Source organism: Poeciliopsis prolifica, unplaced genomic scaffold, assembly GCF_027474105.1.
Source record: "Poeciliopsis prolifica strain line A6 unplaced genomic scaffold, Auburn_PproV2 SCAFFOLD040, whole genome shotgun sequence".
Lineage (NCBI taxonomy): Eukaryota > Metazoa > Chordata > Actinopteri > Cyprinodontiformes > Poeciliidae > Poeciliopsis > Poeciliopsis prolifica.
This window is the reverse complement of record NW_026562415.1, coordinates 1,995,807-2,015,297: the sequence shown is the minus strand read 5'-3', so window position 1 is coordinate 2,015,297 and position 19,491 is coordinate 1,995,807. Positions and strand designations below refer to the sequence as shown.

Below are 19,491 nucleotides of genomic sequence, written 5' to 3'. Positions count from 1 at the left end.
GGGAAAGATCGAGGTGTTCTTTTTGGTCAGCACTAGTGCCAATTCACAACTCTCATTGGTGTCTTTTCTACTAAATTGGCTCCAGCACTTAATTGGTGTTCGTGCTTACTTAGCACAAGGTCTTTGTGTTTCTATGGCAGCAGGCTGCCATTTTTTCTGTTTTTTTTTTTCTGATCATAATGTTCTGGTTGAGATACTTTAGCCAGGTTCATGTTATCACACAGGTTTTAGTAGAAGTGATTGGTTATTTTTTATGTTTCAAGTAATCAATACATGGTCTATCATCAAAATGATCTTAAATATTTGTTATGTCATTGTTGATTAGTAGCTTATCAGGGGGAAAAATTACTTTTTCCGTTAGCTACAAGTTGGTTTGGACAGTTTTTTAAAAAATTGTTTTACTCAATAAGTGAAATTATTTTATAATAAACTACTTCTTTGTTTTTACTCAAACTATCTTGGTTTGATATTTACATTTCTTCTCAAAATTGAAAAACCAGACAAAAGAAGAAGAAAACCCATTGATGTGTCAGTTTTTGCACCTTTGCTCCAGTTTCTTGAGTTCAATTGAACTACGCAACACAAAATGCAATTGTCAACAATAGTAAATGGAGTATTGCTGCTCACCTTTTAGCTTCATGCTCCTGTTCGATGAACTTATATGTAAACACGTGTGCCTGTGCTCAAGCGTGATATTCTCTGAAAACATTAGTACAACCACATATACACACTGACAGTCCTTTTCACTCTGTGTTCAGCCATATCGACAACAAGTGGCAATTTCTTTCTCTGTCAAATCTATTGATTACTTCTGGATGAGTGAAGGTAATGAGCTTTGGTGTCCTTTGTCTCCCCTGTGATCTCACCTTTTCCCCTGTCTGCAGTAGGCTCACCCACCCCCAGGATGTTACTTGGCAATGATTTTCTGATTAACCCTGTTGGCTGTAGGGTTCACCCACACACTGACGCAGGGGCGTGAGCATGTAAGATGCAATTAGATCTGTGATGGAGAGCCATGTTGATTAAGTGATGTGTCTGCTTTGGGTGTACTGTACCCCCCTGCAACAATCAAATCTTTTGAATCATTATTTTTTTAAACTAATGTAGGTTTGATTAAAAGTATTGATTATTGCCAGTGGTCTGAGGCTAAAACCCGCCGTCTATCTCAGTTACAACGGAGGAAGACTATTCTCCATTAGGCTAAGCATTGTGTTTAATGCGTCTAAGGTGGTTATATCACGTTTTACTGTAAAATGAGTCCCACTAACAAAAGGCATAGACCTACATGAACCTGTAAAAGGACCCAGGTTAGATTATTTGTTTCATCCATAGAGGAAAAGTTTGTTAATTGTTGTTACTTTTTAGTTCTAGTTACTGAATGTCTTCAACCATTTACACCATAGTGCTGCACCCTGCCTTACAAAATAAAATGAGTGGATAAAGTCTTGATGTGATTAGATATAAAAAAATAACTAAGTATTCAGAATTGTGTAAATGTTGGGATGTTTTTAAACATGTGAAACAAATAGAACAGGGGAAACGGTTTGTATTCCTAAAAGCAAAAGTTTTATAATTAAATGCTTTTTAAAAGAGTCCTATCATGCCCTACTTAGGCCAAGCAAAATTTCACTGCAACTTTCACTGCAGTGCTCGTTCTTCCATTTGCCTAAATGGAGGTAACGCCTTTGTTTCCTGTGCTTCAGGTGGTGCTGATGACAACCTGATCGAAGGTGGAGAAATGAAGTTTGTGTGTAAGCCAGGAGCGAGGAACATCACTGTGATCTTCCAGCCTCTTCTAAGGTAAATCAAAGAGCAGTTCCCTATATTTCCTGGCAAAAAAAGAGAGAGAATCTGAAAATGTTTTTTTTTTTTTTTTTAGCACAGAACCACCAAAATACAATAAATAAATAGAATAATAGAAAAGGTTTAGGAGAGAAAATAGAGAATTTAACAGTAAAGTCTAAATGATAAAACTGTGTTGTTAACTGAAGAAATTTTTAGACTGTACTCATTATTTGTACAAGTTGCCTCCTTGGGTTAAGTGTCTCTTTTGTCATGCTGGTCTGACAGAGAAGGATGGTCAAGCTACTTAAGACCTTTGATGCCTGGGACATGACTCAATACCACTAAAATGCAAAACTAATGATATTACAGTGACCAGTTATTGATTCGAGCTGTTTTACGTTAAACAGAATATCATACAATGTATGTCACGTCTGTTCTTTCGTCCAAACCTTAAATTGGGATTGACTGCCAGTTCTGCTTTATTTTCCTCCTAGATTGTTTTCATCTGAAGGTCTGTTTTTGTGTTAATATTCTGTATATCTGGTAGTTTTCTGGACAGTGCTATAGTCCCAGTAGAGCAGAGTAAATCTAATACCGAAACCCTTTGATTGAATTGGCGTTCAGGCAGTGATGCATTACCTTTTAGAATCCATTATAATGGGATGTTGCTTTCTTCCACAGACGGCCAAAGGATTTTATGGCATACTGTATTTTGATAATGCATAAAAATGGATTTTGCTACTCTAATTTGCTGTAGTTTGTGTGGTTAACATAGGTTTTATTTTACCAGATGGTGATTAAACATACTATTTAAAAGTACAAAAAAAAATTGTGGAACGGGCTTCTAAATGAATTGAATCAAATTAGGCCAGCAAACAGATTGCATTTCAGTAACTATAACCATCTCACGTCTACTTCTGCTTGAGTTATATTGGCAGCTTTTGTCTAATTGATTAATAGTCATTGAACACACGTTATCTGTTTAGATTAAGAAGAAGAAGATTAAGAACCAAGTTATTTTTTATGTACAGTTAGGGACACACTTAAGTCTTCCACTGGTGAATTTAACAATTTGATTAAGAAATCTGCTTTTTCTAACAAAGCTTTTTAAATTTGTTGTCTGCTGCTCAGCAACTTAAACCTTGAACCTGTGTTTTTTTCTGTAGGCTTTATGTTTGAACACTGACCTTTTAGACCACTTACTCCAATACCTTGTTGTGCCTCTAATCTTGACTCAAGCTTGAAAATGGCCAAGTTCCATCTTTAGTGTTCTGGTTGAGGGACGAAAGGTTTTCTTCAGAGTTCATGACACACGAGTGACCAGTGGCTTTCCAGTGCGTTAAAGCCATCTTTCACTATTAACAGAAAAGAAAAAGCCAAAAGCATGATGCTTCCACCTGCATGCTTATGTGTCTGGATCTTTTTGATTCTAAATTCAGCATTTCAATTTCTTCAGACCTAGCTGAGGCACATTGTGGTCTCAATGTGCCTCAGACACCACCTTCTCTAAATGATCAAAGTTCTGCGGCAAACTCAGTGGGAGCTGGTTGCTTTTACAGAAGGGCCTTCTTAATTCTGGTATTATACAATATAGTGTGTTACCAGTGCTGTGCTGAACTCTGGTCCCATGTGCCTTCAGTTCATTAACAAGCTCCTGCTGTCTAGTTGTAGGATGATCCATCACCATGCTCATGATGATCTTCGCCCCATGAGGCGGGATTTGCCATGAAGCTCCAGACTGGGAGAAATTATGGTTGTTTTATACTTCAAAAAATTCCAATAGTTTCTCAACTGTTTTTTTTATATTACTAGGCTGCAAAAAATTGACTTGCAGAAATGTTTATTTTCTTCCCCAACATATTTAGAAGTGAGTTCAGAGAAACTACCATTTTGTGTTTATGTAAGCCTAACCCTTTTATGTGGAGTGTTGGTAATGTCATGTTCCTAAAACATTGAAAACCTTCTCCATGCCCCAATGTTTCGCACTTTTGTTTTTTTCCCCTGACATTCAGACCATATTAACATCGCTATCTCCGAGGTTTTGTCTGAGTAAATGACCAAAAATAAAACGGTGACTAGTTCCCTTCCTGCTTCTCCCATGTTGTCTGTAATGGTTCATATCAATCAAAGCAAACTGAGCTTGAACACGAGGCTTTCTCCTTTCTTCCTCTTTCTCTCTCTTCCACCTGGGTTCTCCGGGCCTTTAGTGCCAATGGAGCGCTGTTGTTTGCAGATGACTTTCTAATGGCGACGCTCTGGCACTTCACTGATGGATCACTGCATCTCCTGCAGCCCGTCATGCCACTCATGGCACCATTAATGGGAAAAGCCGCTGGGGGTCGAAAGATTAGTGTCAGTGCGTGGGAGATAAAACATTTTAGTCTTAATGTTTGATTGCAAATGTTTTTAGGGGCTGTGTTAAGTTCTCGATCCTAAAATTGAGTGATGTCACACTTTTTATTTTTATATGTTCATAAATCTCTTTTGCCTTCCTAATATAGAAGATGCTTGCAGGTTTATATATTCCACCTTTGGACAGTCTCAGGCCCCCTTGGAAACACCTTGAGGTGGCGAGGGTTCGTCTGGGTTGCTTTGATCTGCCCGTTGCTATCACCTCCTCCTTTTGACTGAATGCCAGAACATGGATTCATTTTAGAGAAAAGAGCTGGAGTGGATTTATAAGATTGAAGCTGTTTTTTTTTTTTTTTTTTTTTTTGCTGCAGTTACTGTCACTGTGTTTCTATATGGTTGTCTTAAATAACTATACTTTGAGTACATTGTGTAAACAAACAGAACTGGGCATTTTTTAGCAGATCAAATACCAAAAATTCTAATTACTTTCAACCAATCTACATCAAAAGTAAGAAATTACACCATTTTTGATGGATCACAAGTATCCACCAACAGCATGATGCACTCTCATTTGGTTTTCTATAAGAAAACCAAAATGACAAAATGACTAAATGTATGGTTTTCTATAAGAAAACCATACAGATTGGTTTTCTTATTGGCCAGGAAAAGCCTGATCGGTGCCTCTCCAATTCACTGCTCTGATTTTAAAGTGGCATGCACACAAATATGGTGCATAAAGAAGTGTTTGTGCTTCTAGCAGCCAATTTAGTTTGACTTGTGGGGTCTTCTGCTGACATTTGGGTGGTATTTGCATCTCCGGACGAAGCTGGCATTTTGAAAAGTTTCTGCAGGCTTCCAATCTTTCCCTGTTAACAATCCGAAGAGTGACGAGGAACGAATATGCATGCTCACAGCCAGCAAAGAGATTTCTCAGCCAGTGACCTTCATAATTTTATAAAGCTGTAATACAATATGGAGTTAACTACGAGTGTAAGCAGTTATGTGTGTGTGTTTCTTTAAATATGCCCGTTTGTGTTTCTGACATTAACTTGAAATGGCTGAGAAAGTTTTCAGTTGTGATTCTGAGAAGATTCTTCTGTTTTTGCTTTTTCTGTTCCACTTAAATGTTTCAAATTTTGCTCATTCTGATTTAATTCAGTAAGGCAGCTGTCCAAACTGGCCTGGTTCTCCGGAAAAAAAACTTTTTAACAAAGGTCGTAGGACGTTTAATTATTGACATCGATTGTTCTGGAAAATGTCACAAAGCCCTTCCAAAGACTTTAGGATGAAGCTAGTGACAATCCATACCTAAATAAAAAAAATACAGGTTCCTAAGAGAAGTAGGTCAACCAAAATGACTAAAGCAGCAAATATCTCCTGGTTGATGATTTAACCAGGAGGTATTTAACCAGGTTGATTTCAATAGCTTTTTCCCATTAGTAAATAAAATGGTCACTTCAAAACTCTTTTTTTTTATTGACTCAGGTTACCTTTATACATCATTGAAATCAGTTTTATTTAAAACATTTAAGTCTGTCAAAAAAGGGAAATTTTTAGGGGGCGAACACATTTGCGCAGCACTGTTTATAATTTTAGTTGGATGATTACAATGAGAGTCAATAAATCACTTTCACTGTTCTGTTTTTTTTTTTTTTTTTTGCTGAGGACTGCACGCCTCAGGCAGAAAAAGAAAAAAACAGAATGACAACATGCTGATTCTCCTCTTGACGCACTTTAAAACACACATCTAAGGCTGTGCGGCTGCTGAGCTGAAAAGAGGGATGGGTTTAATGCCCGGTGCACACAGGTGAAGTAAGCAGTGTATTCTCTAAGCAGACACGCCAGCAGAGAGCTGACTGCAGCTGTGCAGCAGCAGGTGGCCTTTTTTCTTTAGAGCAGCATAGCCTTCAGTACTGTTCAAAACAAAGCAGTGATTTTCTATTTTTTGTTTTTGTTTTGCCTTCATCTGTTGAAAGCTTTTGCAACAGCAACTTTGTACAGTGGCTGGAGCAATAGCAACTGGGTACAACTCTAAACACATTCTTCCTTAAAGAACCTGGCAGCTAAACTCTTCTTATATTTTTGATGCATGTTTGGTTAAGACTGTTCAAGTTAAAACTATTAGATTTTTTTACTTGCAAAACTCCTACCCAAAATTAGGGCCCAGTTTTTTCTACCTATCCAACTTTTGATATCAAAGGAAAGTAATCAGATTTTTGTTTAAGCATATATAAATAACTCTGCATACATAGCATACTGCATAATCTAGGTTCTCATTTTCTTTAATGTTTCCATTCAACATATTGTTGAAACGTGATAACTGGTCTTGCATAAAGTAATAATAAAAAAACGTTAATTTTCCTGCTGCAAAGTCTTCATTTCTGTTCTCCTATTTGGTTTCACATTTGAAATCAAACATAAAGTTACACCTCACGCAAACGTCCATGCATGAATTTAAAAGTGTGAGTGTAGGGAGAGAGTCAGAGGTTGGGAGATTGACAAGGTGCCTGTGGGGGGTGCAAAGAGAAGCACAATGGGACAAGCGATGAGAGTGGATGGAGCAGAGATTTGAGAAAAGGGACCGAAAGGCTCTGCTTCCCACTGGTGTAGCCTGGGGTGAAAATGACACGCACAGTGATTTTGCACTAATTTCACATATTTATCAACTCCCCTTCTTCTGTAGTGCACATTTGCCAAGAAAGGACGAAGAACTAGAGCAGATGTAAAATACATGTAAAAACTAAACAAGGTTTGTCTCTCTAGGTGTTTTGTTACAATGTGCACTTGACTTGGAAATTTAGTTTTGAAGTTACTTTTCACATTTTGTTTTGTTGACATGTGAAAAGGCTTAATGGTCTTTATTTTGAACTGAATAGGCTTATTGAGAATCCCACTGTTAAAAAATTAATTGCATGTTTCTCTTATTATTATTATTCATCACAAGTCAGCGTCTACATCCATTAAACTGATGTCACTATCTGTTTTTAAAGACATCAGTCACAAATGGTGCTTTGCAGTAGATGTTCACACCAATATTGTATTGTACTCGATGTCACAGCAGTCACCCATGCATATATGACAAATGTTAACTTTTGCATTTAACCTGACAATTTGGCACATATTCTACCGATAGCTTGCTGCACAATTGATAGCGTGAAAGCCAACTCCTGCGGTAAGGATCAATAAAGTACAGCAATCCAATAGAAATCTGTAAATGTATTCCATAAAAGAATATATTAGTAGATTAAAACACATTTTTGAAATAAATTAGTGATTTAACAGTTTATCTGCGACTCTCTCCGTATCACTTAGCTCAAACATGAAAGTGCTCTCTGCAGTGAAGCTGGAATGCCTAAGTTGTTTGTTGTTGGGTCACTGTTTTCATTTCAGACCAGTGCCTTTTAATTACTAACGCAGGACACATTTTCCCTCAACATCTGTCATCAACCTCTGAGGGATGTCTGTATGTACGCTATTAAAAATGCAGCCTGGATGGCCTCGCCTTAAGTCCTGCTCACACATACGCGCACATAAAGCTTTGCTCGGCCAGCCCTTGCTCTCTCTTCTAATCTTTTCTCACTCGCTCTGACGATTTTCCTCAGTAAACAGCCCTTCTATTTCTCTCTCTGTCTTTTTTTTTTACCAGCGACTCTTAAAAACGTGGTGCGGATTCAAGAAAGGGTGGGCTTTACCCTGGAAAGGTTGAAGAGGGATGCACAGAAATAAAGCAGCAAACATGATGAAAGAAAAGCAGAATGAAGGGATAAGAACAGCAAGGCGACAAAGTGTGCAGGGAAACAGTCATTGACTTTGTTTTTTTTCGTCCAACCTTGGTTCACCCATAAAACGCTAACAATATAATAATTGTGTTTCATTGGGAGGCTCCTCACTATTGGAACATTTCATTTTTATCAGTTTTCATCTTTATGTTTAATTCACACATGAAAGACCCATCAATAAATACCCAACTATTGGATAAAAACTGGCATTTTACTCAAGGATATATATCATAGGGTTCAGAACTTAATAAATAATAATATTTACTTACAAAGCCCATCTCATGCTAAATTATATGTTGAAATACCGAGAAATGTCATTGTGTTTTAGATAACCCTGTGAATGACTGTTAAATCCAACAAATAACCTAATTAGGTGGTGTGAGGGAGTTAAATAAAAAATGGATCAATTCAAATTTGCAAATTTCTCTGAAAAGAAATATGTAAGACATTCAAAAGAAATGGTGGAAAGCAGCCAGTCGAGGAGTGCCATCTACTTTCCTTTGGCACTGATTGGCTGTATGCGCGGAAGTAGTACTAAGATGCTTTCCGCTGGACACATTCAAGTATTTGATTTTCGCTTTCAAAGGAGGGTTTGGTCCCATGTCCACTGTCTTAAATTGAAATTAATCTTTGATTTGACTACGACACACAGCGCAATTTTGGCATGAACATGCCAACTGTTCCTGCTGCTCACGATTTACACTAAATGTTAAATCTTTTAGGATTTAACTTTTCCACCGTGATGTACGTACTAGCACTGGTTTTTATCACTTTCAAAAGTGCAGCTTCAGCCACTTTCTTGTGAGCTGCAGAGTTCTTCCTCTTCTGCTGTGTTACTGGCACAATCCTGCCTGGAGGTTCACATAAACACTGTGGGTATGACATATCTAAACTCTGGCACGCACACGCACACACACATGCACACAAACACTAGATATTGTGCAAGAGATTAGATCCATCATTGTGGGGGTCTTTTCTCTGGGTATTGAAGGTGGATAAACTCATTGATTGTGTTTATCGGTCCCATAATGGAATCAGACTGGGTTCCCTGGGCAACGGGTCCAACAGACACCTTAAGCAGACAGTCGTCAGTCGTGGCTTAAGGGGTTCTAGTCTCAGCAGTGGACTTCTTATGAAGTCGGCTTATAGGTTCCGGCAGGTTTGAAGGTTTACGTGAGGAAGAATAGTGGATGATGGGGATAGTTGACTGGTCAGATTAGAGGTTGACATTGTGCTTGGACAAATGGTAACCCAACATAATACTGTTCGCTTCTGTGTCATTTCCCATAGTGCCTTATTGGCTTCTGGTGGCTGCTTTTCAAGGGGATTAAGTTTTTTTAGGAGATTTTAGTAATCTGTATAACAGGATAGTTTGTTACCAAAAGGAAATTTTATGAAATGGAAGATCCTCATTTCTACATTAATCAAGCCAAATACTCTTCCTCCGACCTGAAACTATGAAAGGACAAAAGTGGGAGGACATAATGCCCTTAATGCTCTTTGAATGAATGCCAGTTGGAGCCACAGCCAAGCGAATTACTGAGCCACAGAGAAGCACAGGAAAATGTTTTTGTCAAACCTCTGTCTACCTTTTCTGCCATTTCCTTCATTTTTCTGATGTACGATCTAACCTTACAAAGATGAGACGCAAGACAGCACTCTACCTCTCATTAAAAACACTGAAATCTAGAGAAATGATACACGGCAACTCTGCAGCACAGCTTTTACTGCAAGACATGAGGTGATTTACAGAAATTCTTTTGTTATTGTCTCTCGCACGTCCTTGTGTTCTTTCCCTTTGAATTCAGCCTCCGTTGCCCGTCTTTCCTTTTCCCATCTTTCTTTCCTTTGACAACATGACCTGCCACTCTGTGTTACTGTCACATGAGCGAGTGCCAGCCCCCACATCACAGCAGCCTTTGATTGGCCAGGCCTTTCCAGGTCAGTGAGCTGCTGCCTGATAATAACCTTGTTTGATTGCTGGAGCAGAGATGTAATTGATTGATCTGCTCACCCTGTCTGGGGCCTGGGCTTGTGAAGTAGCCCTGTGTGTGCGTGGGTGTGTGTTGAAGTGGGGATGGGGGTATTGGTTGATTGCTGAACGCCGCTCCAGATAAGCATACATGCACACATGCCGCGATCCACTGCGCAGCTCACACACACACACACACACACACACACACACACATTTGCCTGCTCTGGTATTGTAAAACATAATATTCTCCAAGTATTAAAGGCGTATGGATGATGGAAGAATGATATGAAGGCATTTTATGTTTAAGCTCTCTCCAGCCCGTCTGCTCTGTGTACCTCTCTAAACAAAACCCACCAACCAATCAACAAGTCATTAAACCTCATTAAAATTCTCCCAACTCCCTCTGAAAGGATTATTTACTTCCTAATTGGTGGTTATATAAGTAAATCTATCTTTGTGGATGGTTAATTATTTTCAAAGATGGATGGTATCAGCTAAACTAATAGCTGATACCATCAGTATATAATTCAGTATATTTGTGGCTAAATAGACAAACACTAGCGTTCACACTTACTAATTTAGAATCGACATTGATCCCCCAACACACACACACATTTGTTATACAAATGAATAATATAACAAAAAATATTTCATGTTTTGAATTTTTTGCTGTAATTTGTTTAATTGTATTGCGCTCATTAGAAAAATATAAAATTTTTCTTCAACTTATTTATGCAGCGCCAGCTCTCAATGAAAGCCAATCCAAGGAGCTTTAAAAGTCAATTGAAATATAAGGTAAATATGAAAGCATTGTTCATTCATCTTCAGCTCAGACCTGATGCCCAACAAATCCAGATTTTTATACATATATAAGAAAACAGTTTTTCTTGTTTCCAATGTTTCGATATTACACATTTTTCTACATGCTTTCCAGTGATTTGAAAAGTGTTTTTGTTCTGGGTTAGGTTATTTTCTTTAACTTTAACTGATAATTAAATGTATATTCCTACTGACATGTTGAAAATAAACAAAGTTTTGCAACATTTTTTTCTTTGTGGGGGAAAAAAAATTGCCACCCTGTGCCCGGATTGGTTTAATTGCTTTAACATTGTTGCTTAATAAAGAAATAGTTCACCAGAGGAGGAAGCAGCTCTGTACTGGGTATGTGGTGGGAGGCAGGGGGTCTCATCACACACACAAAAAACAGTTTTTTCTTGATTTATTACATCCACACAAAGCAGAACAAGCATCTACAGCAGTAATGACTTTAGTGGGATTTCTACCAGAACAAACTATAAAAGGGAATGAACAACAGAAGAGAGGTGAGGGGGAAAAAGAAGAAGAAAAACAGCAAAAATCCATTTTGTTTGATGTTAGTGTCTCAGCCTTGCAGAAGATTCTACAGGAAAAACCCTGAGAAATAACATTAGGGGCATCTTGTAATGTGATTTCTGCTATGTGTGAATATGAGATTTCTAATGGATCCGAGCACATTAGAGCAGTCTTTATCTGTTGTATTTATTCCCCCTTGGTTTCAAATGCAATTTGCTAAGTACGACATTTCACTCAGCTCCAGTTTACCAGCTTTCTGGCTTGAAGGGATATGGGGAGAATAATAATATAATAAGGGTATGTGGAGGAGGGGGGGCCCACGTGTACAGTATAGCATTTGCGACAAATTGGTACTTTATAAGAAGCATATTCTGTCCCTGTTATTTGGAGAATATGCAAAGATAATAGCTGTAGGAGAGAGGTTCTGCTGTGTTTTTGAACATTTTCATCTACGTGGGATTGTGTTGAGGGGAGATTTAAGTGGGGATTGCATTTGCAGATGTGTTAGACCTTTCCAACACTGGAATATTCAAAATCTGTTTGTATTCTCAAAATACAACGCACAACCAAACGTGGGCTCTCTGGTCAGAACAACCCAGTGTTTATAACACAGGTCTACAGTAAAACCTAAAAATTATTCTTTTGGGTTTTTTTTTCTTTCTCCCCAAGTTAAGTGTATTTTTCAAGCACAAATATTACCACAAGTTTTAAAATTGTATCATTAATACTGCTTGTGTGGTTTTGAAGTTTTACTATTTTATGTCATGGCTCTTATGCTGAATATCAAGTGTTAAACATGCTATAGCTACATTACAGTTTCAATTTAAAAAAGGTTATGCATGCAAAAGATCACTGGACCTTCTTTTATTTAGCTTAGTGTGTGGGTGATGAAATAGGTTATCTATTTGTCACAAGTCTTCCTTTACAGCAGCCATAACTGCAAATGTGATGTGCAAAATCTTAATATAGTTGTTTGAAAAAAAATGTGTCTAATGTTATTCTCAGAAGTAATATCTAGAAAGTTAGATCATTTTCTGTTTTGAATATAAGTTTATTTTTTGCCTGCTTGCTTTCAGTGCCTTTGGCATATTGAGTCTTTTTTTAATCTATCATAACAGCTTTTGGTTCTAATCTGAAGGCAATCTTAATAAAATTTATAATTTTCTAGTGAACAGAGAAAAACAAATAAAATTAAGTTTGTACTTAAATAAAAAAACAAACGAAAACCTTTCTGGTATTTCTACAGCGCTCAGATTTAATCCAAATGTTTTCAGAGTACTGCGCTATGTGGGGCAATGTGACATTTTCAGAACACCCAACCAGTGTCCCTATTCTTACATCATGAGAAGGACAAAGATTCATATCCATCCTCAGTTTTCCTGGCACTCTAATATCTGCTTTTGAGTTATGAGGGTCATGGCATCCCTGATCAACATTCTCATTTACATGTTTCTGTCAGCATTTCCGTAAACCGTCCCAAATCAACCAATATGGTGCACTCTGAGCTCTCCAGGGGCGTAATGAGCTAAATTAAGAAGGAAGTCGTTTAACCCCTGCCTGCAACGCAGTCGCGCACCCATATGCACAGCCTCGGTGTTGCTCGGCATACCTGCTCATCCCAACCACACAAGCAAGAACCTGCTAGCACATACGCACTGTGTATCTGCCTCACCTCCACCCCAGTTTTCAGTAGATGGGAGATAGAGCAAGGCCATTATGCAAATGTCAGGTGTCAAGTGTAAATGAGGTTGGAGGGATGGGTAACAGAAGTATTGAATATCACACCGGCTCCCTTGGCAACAGCACCGAGGTACAGTAATGAGAGCATTCCAGGATGTGGGCTGGCAAAAGCTTCGTTACACTGAAAGATAGAAATGTGAGAGATATGAATTTAGTCCGCTGGGTCTTGCTGGTTTAAAACAGCATAGACGGCACCATCTGCTTTCTGTACAGTACAAAGGAGATTTGAACAGGCGGGTGCTATTCCTATAAATCTGTGAAAGTTAAAGCTGCATCAACTTTTTATAGGAAGATTCAGAAAGTAATTTTATTGTGGAATAATATTTATTTAAGTGACATGATGTGAACAAAATACCGGATTTCTGTTTGCAGACATGTTTTATACATTCTTCCCCAAAGCTTGATAATGGGTCCTAATGCCTAATTAATTGCCTCACTTCAATTTCTCATCATCTCATCCTTTTGCTCAGACTGTCTTCTTTGTTCATCTGGCTCTCTTCTTTCACCGACTCATCTTCTGCTCTCCCACGGGTCCTCATTCAAAGATAAAACATGCCCGTTATTAAAAAGACCCAAGTGGACAACCGATAATTTAATTATTGATAAAAATCTGAACAAATAATTGTCTGAAGGTCATCTAAATGTTAAACTTGAAATCTCCTTAATCACATTATTTTCATTGAAGGAAACCAACCCATAGAAAAATAGTCTGCCAATTAAAGCTCAATGTTTTTTTTTTTTAAGTTTAATTTCACATACCTGTTTACCTTCCCTAACCATAATCACTGTTAAATACATCATGAGATGATTTTATTAGGGATTTTTTCTGCTACAGTGTTAAACTAAGGCTAGTTTGGTTTTCCATTCTTAAAGCCAGCTGAGCTCCACACTGTTATGTCACCAGAAACATCTCATTCAGTGAGTGTTTGTTCCTTTCTCTCCTTTATTCTGAATTTTGGCTGTGAAAGGAACCTGTTCAACAACACAAATCACATCATTTATTCCAGTTGCCCCGAAAAACTATCCTAATTTCACCATTCACAGTGACTCAGTGATTGCTAATATGATTGTTCACAGCATTTATGACTTTTTAACTTGATCAGGGATCAACAGAGCAGAAAGTGTTTTTAAGCCACTTAAGAAATGGTGTTTGTTGATTGAACTGAAATAAAAAGAATAGCATTTGCAGCTAAGCTTTGTACGGAGCATTAGTAAGCGTAAACTATGTGATGAATGATACCAAATAAACAACAGGCAAACATGGAGTTTGTATACTGGACTCATTCAAAGAAATGTGACTTGAAGGGAAGCTAATGATAAGGTGGCGATGATAATTGTTCTAAAAGGCAGATAAACAAAAGGCAGGGAGACAATTATTCCTGTGCTAGTACCATTTCTTTTATTTATGTTGCTGCTGAATGGCTTTTACTTTTTTGTCTTAAGACAAGCAGATAATAACCTGCTTGTGTTGTCAACACTTGTTAGTGCATCTCTTTAGAATTGTTACACTACAAATAATAATAAAAAAAATCACACTATTTCTTTATTTTTTTAATAACATCAATATGTGTTCAGATTTAACATTCCCTTCTATTCACCCCAAAAAAGCTTAGCATTTCCTTTACATTAGTAGCTGTAACTACATTATTGACACCAGTCTCTCAGCTTAATTAATTAATTTATTTATTTTTTGCAACGGTGACACTGGCACAACTGAGTAAACAACTAAATGTAAAGATCAGAAAAAAATGCATTCAATATGTTCAGCTTAATAAGTTTTAACAACTTAATTTTGTAAAACAAGTTTACCAACAAAGCTGTTTTTCCACAACTTTAAGCAACTTAAAAAAATCTTTATTATTATTTGTTTACCATTCACTCCAGTGTTTTGCTATTTAGTGGTTCACATTTGGGACTTTGAACACTAACCAGACATATTAAAAGCCCTACTATAGAGACTTGCTTTGTTTTATTATGATGATATTTTCACCCAAAGGGGACTTTTATAGTTTTGTTTCTCTTAGCACGAATACCTCTGCAGGAGCTTTTTTGGTGAAATGTTGTCTGACCATATGGTAGGACACCAAATTTATAAATCAGCAAGACTTCACCGGTTTTTCCAAATTGAATGCTCACTGGGTAATAAGAGCTCCAACAACTGCTTCAGCACAATAGCTATAGATAACAGATTAAACTGGTCTTTGACTGGAAGAATACAACTAAGTGGTACAGAATAATAACAATTAAAATAGTTTTATTTCAGAAACAGAGAAAAGTATTTCCATGCCAAAAGCAATGTACAGTAACAGTTAAAAAGTATTTTAAACAGTATTTTAGATATATTTCTCTAACAAATGTACAGACAGTAAAACAAATCCTTTACATTGCAGTTTCTTCCTCAGTTCCCCATATGTTGCAGTACAGACAGTAACTTCTACTTTCTCCCAGGAGACAAAGCTGTCAGCTTGAGTACCATAAAGGGATGGCAGTGACTGCATCCCGCAGCTTGTTGTTGATCCAGAATCTCTCATAATCAAAACTTGCTTAGTTAATTAGGTTAGTTTGTCATTTCTCGGCCCACAAGATGGACTCAGCGTGGGAGAGAGAGTGGGCCGCCAGCTGTCATGCAGACAGGTACAATGGATCAGTTGTGTCTCATTTTATAAGTGAGTTGTTACTGTCAGTTTCAGAGCCTTGGTTTGAGGTGCTGATGTTGGTAAATAGGTTTTTGAGAAAGGAAGAAAAATACACCATTGTTGCTTCCTCCTCATTAAAAGTTGGCATATGAAAGTATTTCTTTCCCCCAACAATTCTGCTGCAACAGAAAAAAGTGAATGTTTTTTCTTTTTTTTTTTGCGTCTTCAATCCATGACCTTCAGCGTGTTCTGTAGCGTCGACATGTGAGGTTAACGTTCACAGTTGGGAAAAATGCAAAACTCCTTCCATGTCAGAAATTCAAATTTAAGTCCCTATCTGTCTTTTTAATGAGTGAAGGTAGGATGAAGCAATAGATAGTTGGGCAGGGTAAGTGTTGGTCGACTGTCAAGTCAAAAAAGAAAAGTCCCCTTCATCCAGAGGGAGCTTGTAATATAGTCACAATTTTGTGGGGATGGCGTCTCGTTGTTCAAACAGCATTATTCACAAATGAGTCAGTGCAGTTGTGTTTGTCACTCTGGTACAAACTACCTGCCCAAGCTGATCTGATTGGATTTATATGGGCTTTAGGTCATAATTTCAGACAGATCATTCCATCTTCTTTACAGATCCGTTATTCTGGACATATTTTCAGAAAACACCGGCTCTGTTGGCAGACAAGCGTCGACATCTTCAATGAGACCTGGTCTTAGATTTTCACTGTTTCTGTTTCTGTAATTCCCTGTGTTCTCGCACGATTGGTGTTTCTGTGAAGTAGACGTTGTTCGCTTCAATAGCAACTGAGATTGGGTGGTGTGCTTTGCTCTTCATTTGGTGTCCTGGTAAACCTCCCCATTTGACAATGTATTTTAGGGTATTGCAAAGTAACCAAATGGATTTCATTTACAATTTTATGCAAATCTTGCACAAAATGTGATTGTGAACTACTACAACTTTCTTGCTGCTGTTTTAAATATTCATTTAATAAAGTTCCTCATTGTGAAACATATATTTCAAGTTTTAGTGTTCAGGTGAGAAGTAAGGCTATTGAGAAAAATATTCTGTACTTATTACAAAATTTTAGTGATTAACAGCTAGTTTTGTGACCTAAACCCCACTGCAGGAAAGTGATGAAAAATATACATAGATGAAATTTAAAATAAGCTAAATTGTTGTGCTTTTGATGCCACAAAGCTCCACAACAACAAATCAATCTTCTGGCATTCAGTGACAGGATAAATACTTTTAAAGAGTGTTCAATATAAAAATGGGGTGTCTGCTTTGGAAACTGATGTCAAATATTGAATGATTTGTGAGTTTATGGTCCTTTGAGTGTGCTTAAGGCACTTTTACCCTGTGTTTTTCATCTCTTAGTGAGCCATCTTTGCTTCATCTTTGATTATAGTTTAAGACAGATTGAAACATTGCAACATATTCCCTAAATTGGCCCTTTATTATCAGTGTTATGTTGCAGAGCCCTTAAGACCCATGGTAGCTCATCAAAGTCAGAACTTTTATCCTGTCTAGGTTCACAGTGGTGGACTGAGTTTCCCACTGAATGCAAGAGCAGATTCTATGGCAATCCTAGCTGCAGGCTAAAACCCAACCATTCAATTAGCATTTTAGTAGCCTGAGACTTTTTTTTGTAGTTTTTTTTTTCACTTGCCATTGGAGAGCTGATGTCAAGTAGGGTTTACAAAACCTTCATGCTTCTCTTTTCACAAGCCCGACCACCTTGTATCTGGCAGAGCTCCATTCACAGCCACTGTGAGGCTTGAACAAGTGACCATTTTTGAAAGCGACATTTGATAAAATGCAATACATGTAAAAGTATTTACACTTTTATCTAACTCACATTTTTCATGTTATAGCATGAGATTTTAAATTTTTTTTGATAATACAATTGAAAGCAGCCTCTTGGAACATACCACACAGGTCAGGGTTAAAGCAGGGTTGGGTTATAATACAAGTTTTTCATCATCCAAAAAAATGGAAACAGCATAGCATATGACTATCCACATAAACTGATGTGTGGCTGGCAAAGAGAGCATCTCTAAAGGAAACTGTCTTTAAAGAGGTTTTACAGATCCACTGCTCCGATGGCAGAACTAATAGTTCTGCAATGTCCAGAACTGTCCACTAATCTGGTCTTTTATGAAAGGTTTCACCAAGAAAATCTTTTTTGAAAGAACGTGCTAAGAAGGTGAGTTTGTAGTTTGCTACAGGACATGTAGAGGACGTCCCTAGTAATCAAGAAGTTCTGGTGAGATTGGATCAAAAACACTTGCAGCCATAATTGTTGCTACAAAACTGCCGTTCCAGATTTATATATATCATTTTTTTAAAGAAAAAAGATGAACAAGTATGCATATTTGGGCAATTAGAATACTTTTGCATCTGCTACGTGTCTATAGATGTAGGACGTTCATGTGAAATTGAAATTAAAACGTCACATTTAAACTTTTTCTGCTTAAATATCGGTTTAAACATTTTATATCTTATTGAGACACATCTTCATCTCTGCTTTTTACTCTACATATTGTTTGAGACACCAACTCAAAATAAGTCTGATAAGCAAGCTGCCACTTCCATCATCTTATGTTACAGCCCAACACTCATGCTTATTAAATTAAACATGGACAGGGCATTTCAGCAGATTTAAATCCAGCCAGCATTTCACCCCTTTTACTGTTTGATTGTATAATTATCAGGTTCTTTAATGGATTGTATTAAATAATTTATGTCATTTATAGTTAATTATCTTGCTAATTCATTTCAAACCCAATGGTCTGCTTTGAAATGTACCCAGCAGGGACTCTTCCTGTCCACTCTCTTCGTTCCCCTTGCCGTCATCTTCCTCTCCCATTCTCCTCAGTGCCCTTTGGTAATCTTGATACATGAAATATTTCATAGACAGGCTCTCTGTTTACCCATATGGCCAAGTGCATAAAAGCTCGCCACTCACACACGTTCCCCCCCACACCTGTCACTTTCTTAAAGTGAAACACTCAAAGTTAAAGGTCAGTGCTAGCTCAAGGTTGTCTCTCTCTCTCTTTCCCTCGAGAGCCCTCTCTGGTGGACACCGGCTCACACTCAGACGAAGACATGGCATTACAAAAAGCCGGCCTCGGAGAGGCTATGAAGGGATCAATGAATAATTTAACCCCTAACATCATCTTTCCCCCTTGCCAGTAATGTATCCATAAACATCGTTGGGTGTGTGGGGAAGTATTGCCACTTTCATTCAGCTGTCGCCCCCTGCTTGTGGAGGGGTGGCTGTTTCTGTGGCGTAATGTGATGTGTGGGTGCGTTATCGGAGCTGTAGGTATGACAGACACACAGCCCTAGAGCTGACTTCCTGGAATTGCATTTTGTTGGCCGTCTCCAATATGAGACCTGTCACCTCGTTCCCTCCAGGCCATGCAAACCGTGATTGAGGCATTTCTGTGAGGTGTCACTATCAAGGGTACACACTTGTGAGTTTTTTTGTGTTTGTATCTGCTTGTGTGCAATGGGTAATAGGCTGCAGAAGAGTTTTATACGTTTTCAATTATATGTCTTCTCCTTCTTTTCAGCTTTTCTCTCTCTCCATCGTTCATTTTCTTGCCGTCTCTTCCTTCTACCCTTGATTTGCCCTTACTTCTTCCTTTACTTTCTTCTTCACCTCCTGTGCCCTCTCCATCTCTAGTCCTCTGTCAACACTGTCATAGTTTGGGAAGCCCTTCAGTGTATTACAGACCTCTCACCAGTGGTTCTCTTTATGACACTTTCTCTTTTAAAATTCAATCAGGCTTCAATGGAGCGCCCAGAACCATTTCAATTTACTACTTGGATGCCACAGGATGGAAACTCCTACACCAACAGAAGGGCCTAAATGGAACTGAGGGCTGAGAG

The 19,491-nt window shown here is 37.9% G+C and overlaps 1 protein-coding gene across 1 annotated transcript in view; it reads left to right on the top strand.

Moving 5' to 3' along the window:
• Window positions 1–19,491, top strand: part of exoc4 (exocyst complex component 4) — a 112,356-nt gene that overhangs the window by 37,888 nt on the left and 54,977 nt on the right. Inside the window, exon 11 of the mRNA XM_055054792.1 lies at window positions 1,704–1,800. Within this exon, the coding sequence (XP_054910767.1) occupies window positions 1,704–1,800 (97 nt within the window). The remainder of the gene's footprint in view (window positions 1–1,703; window positions 1,801–19,491) is intronic.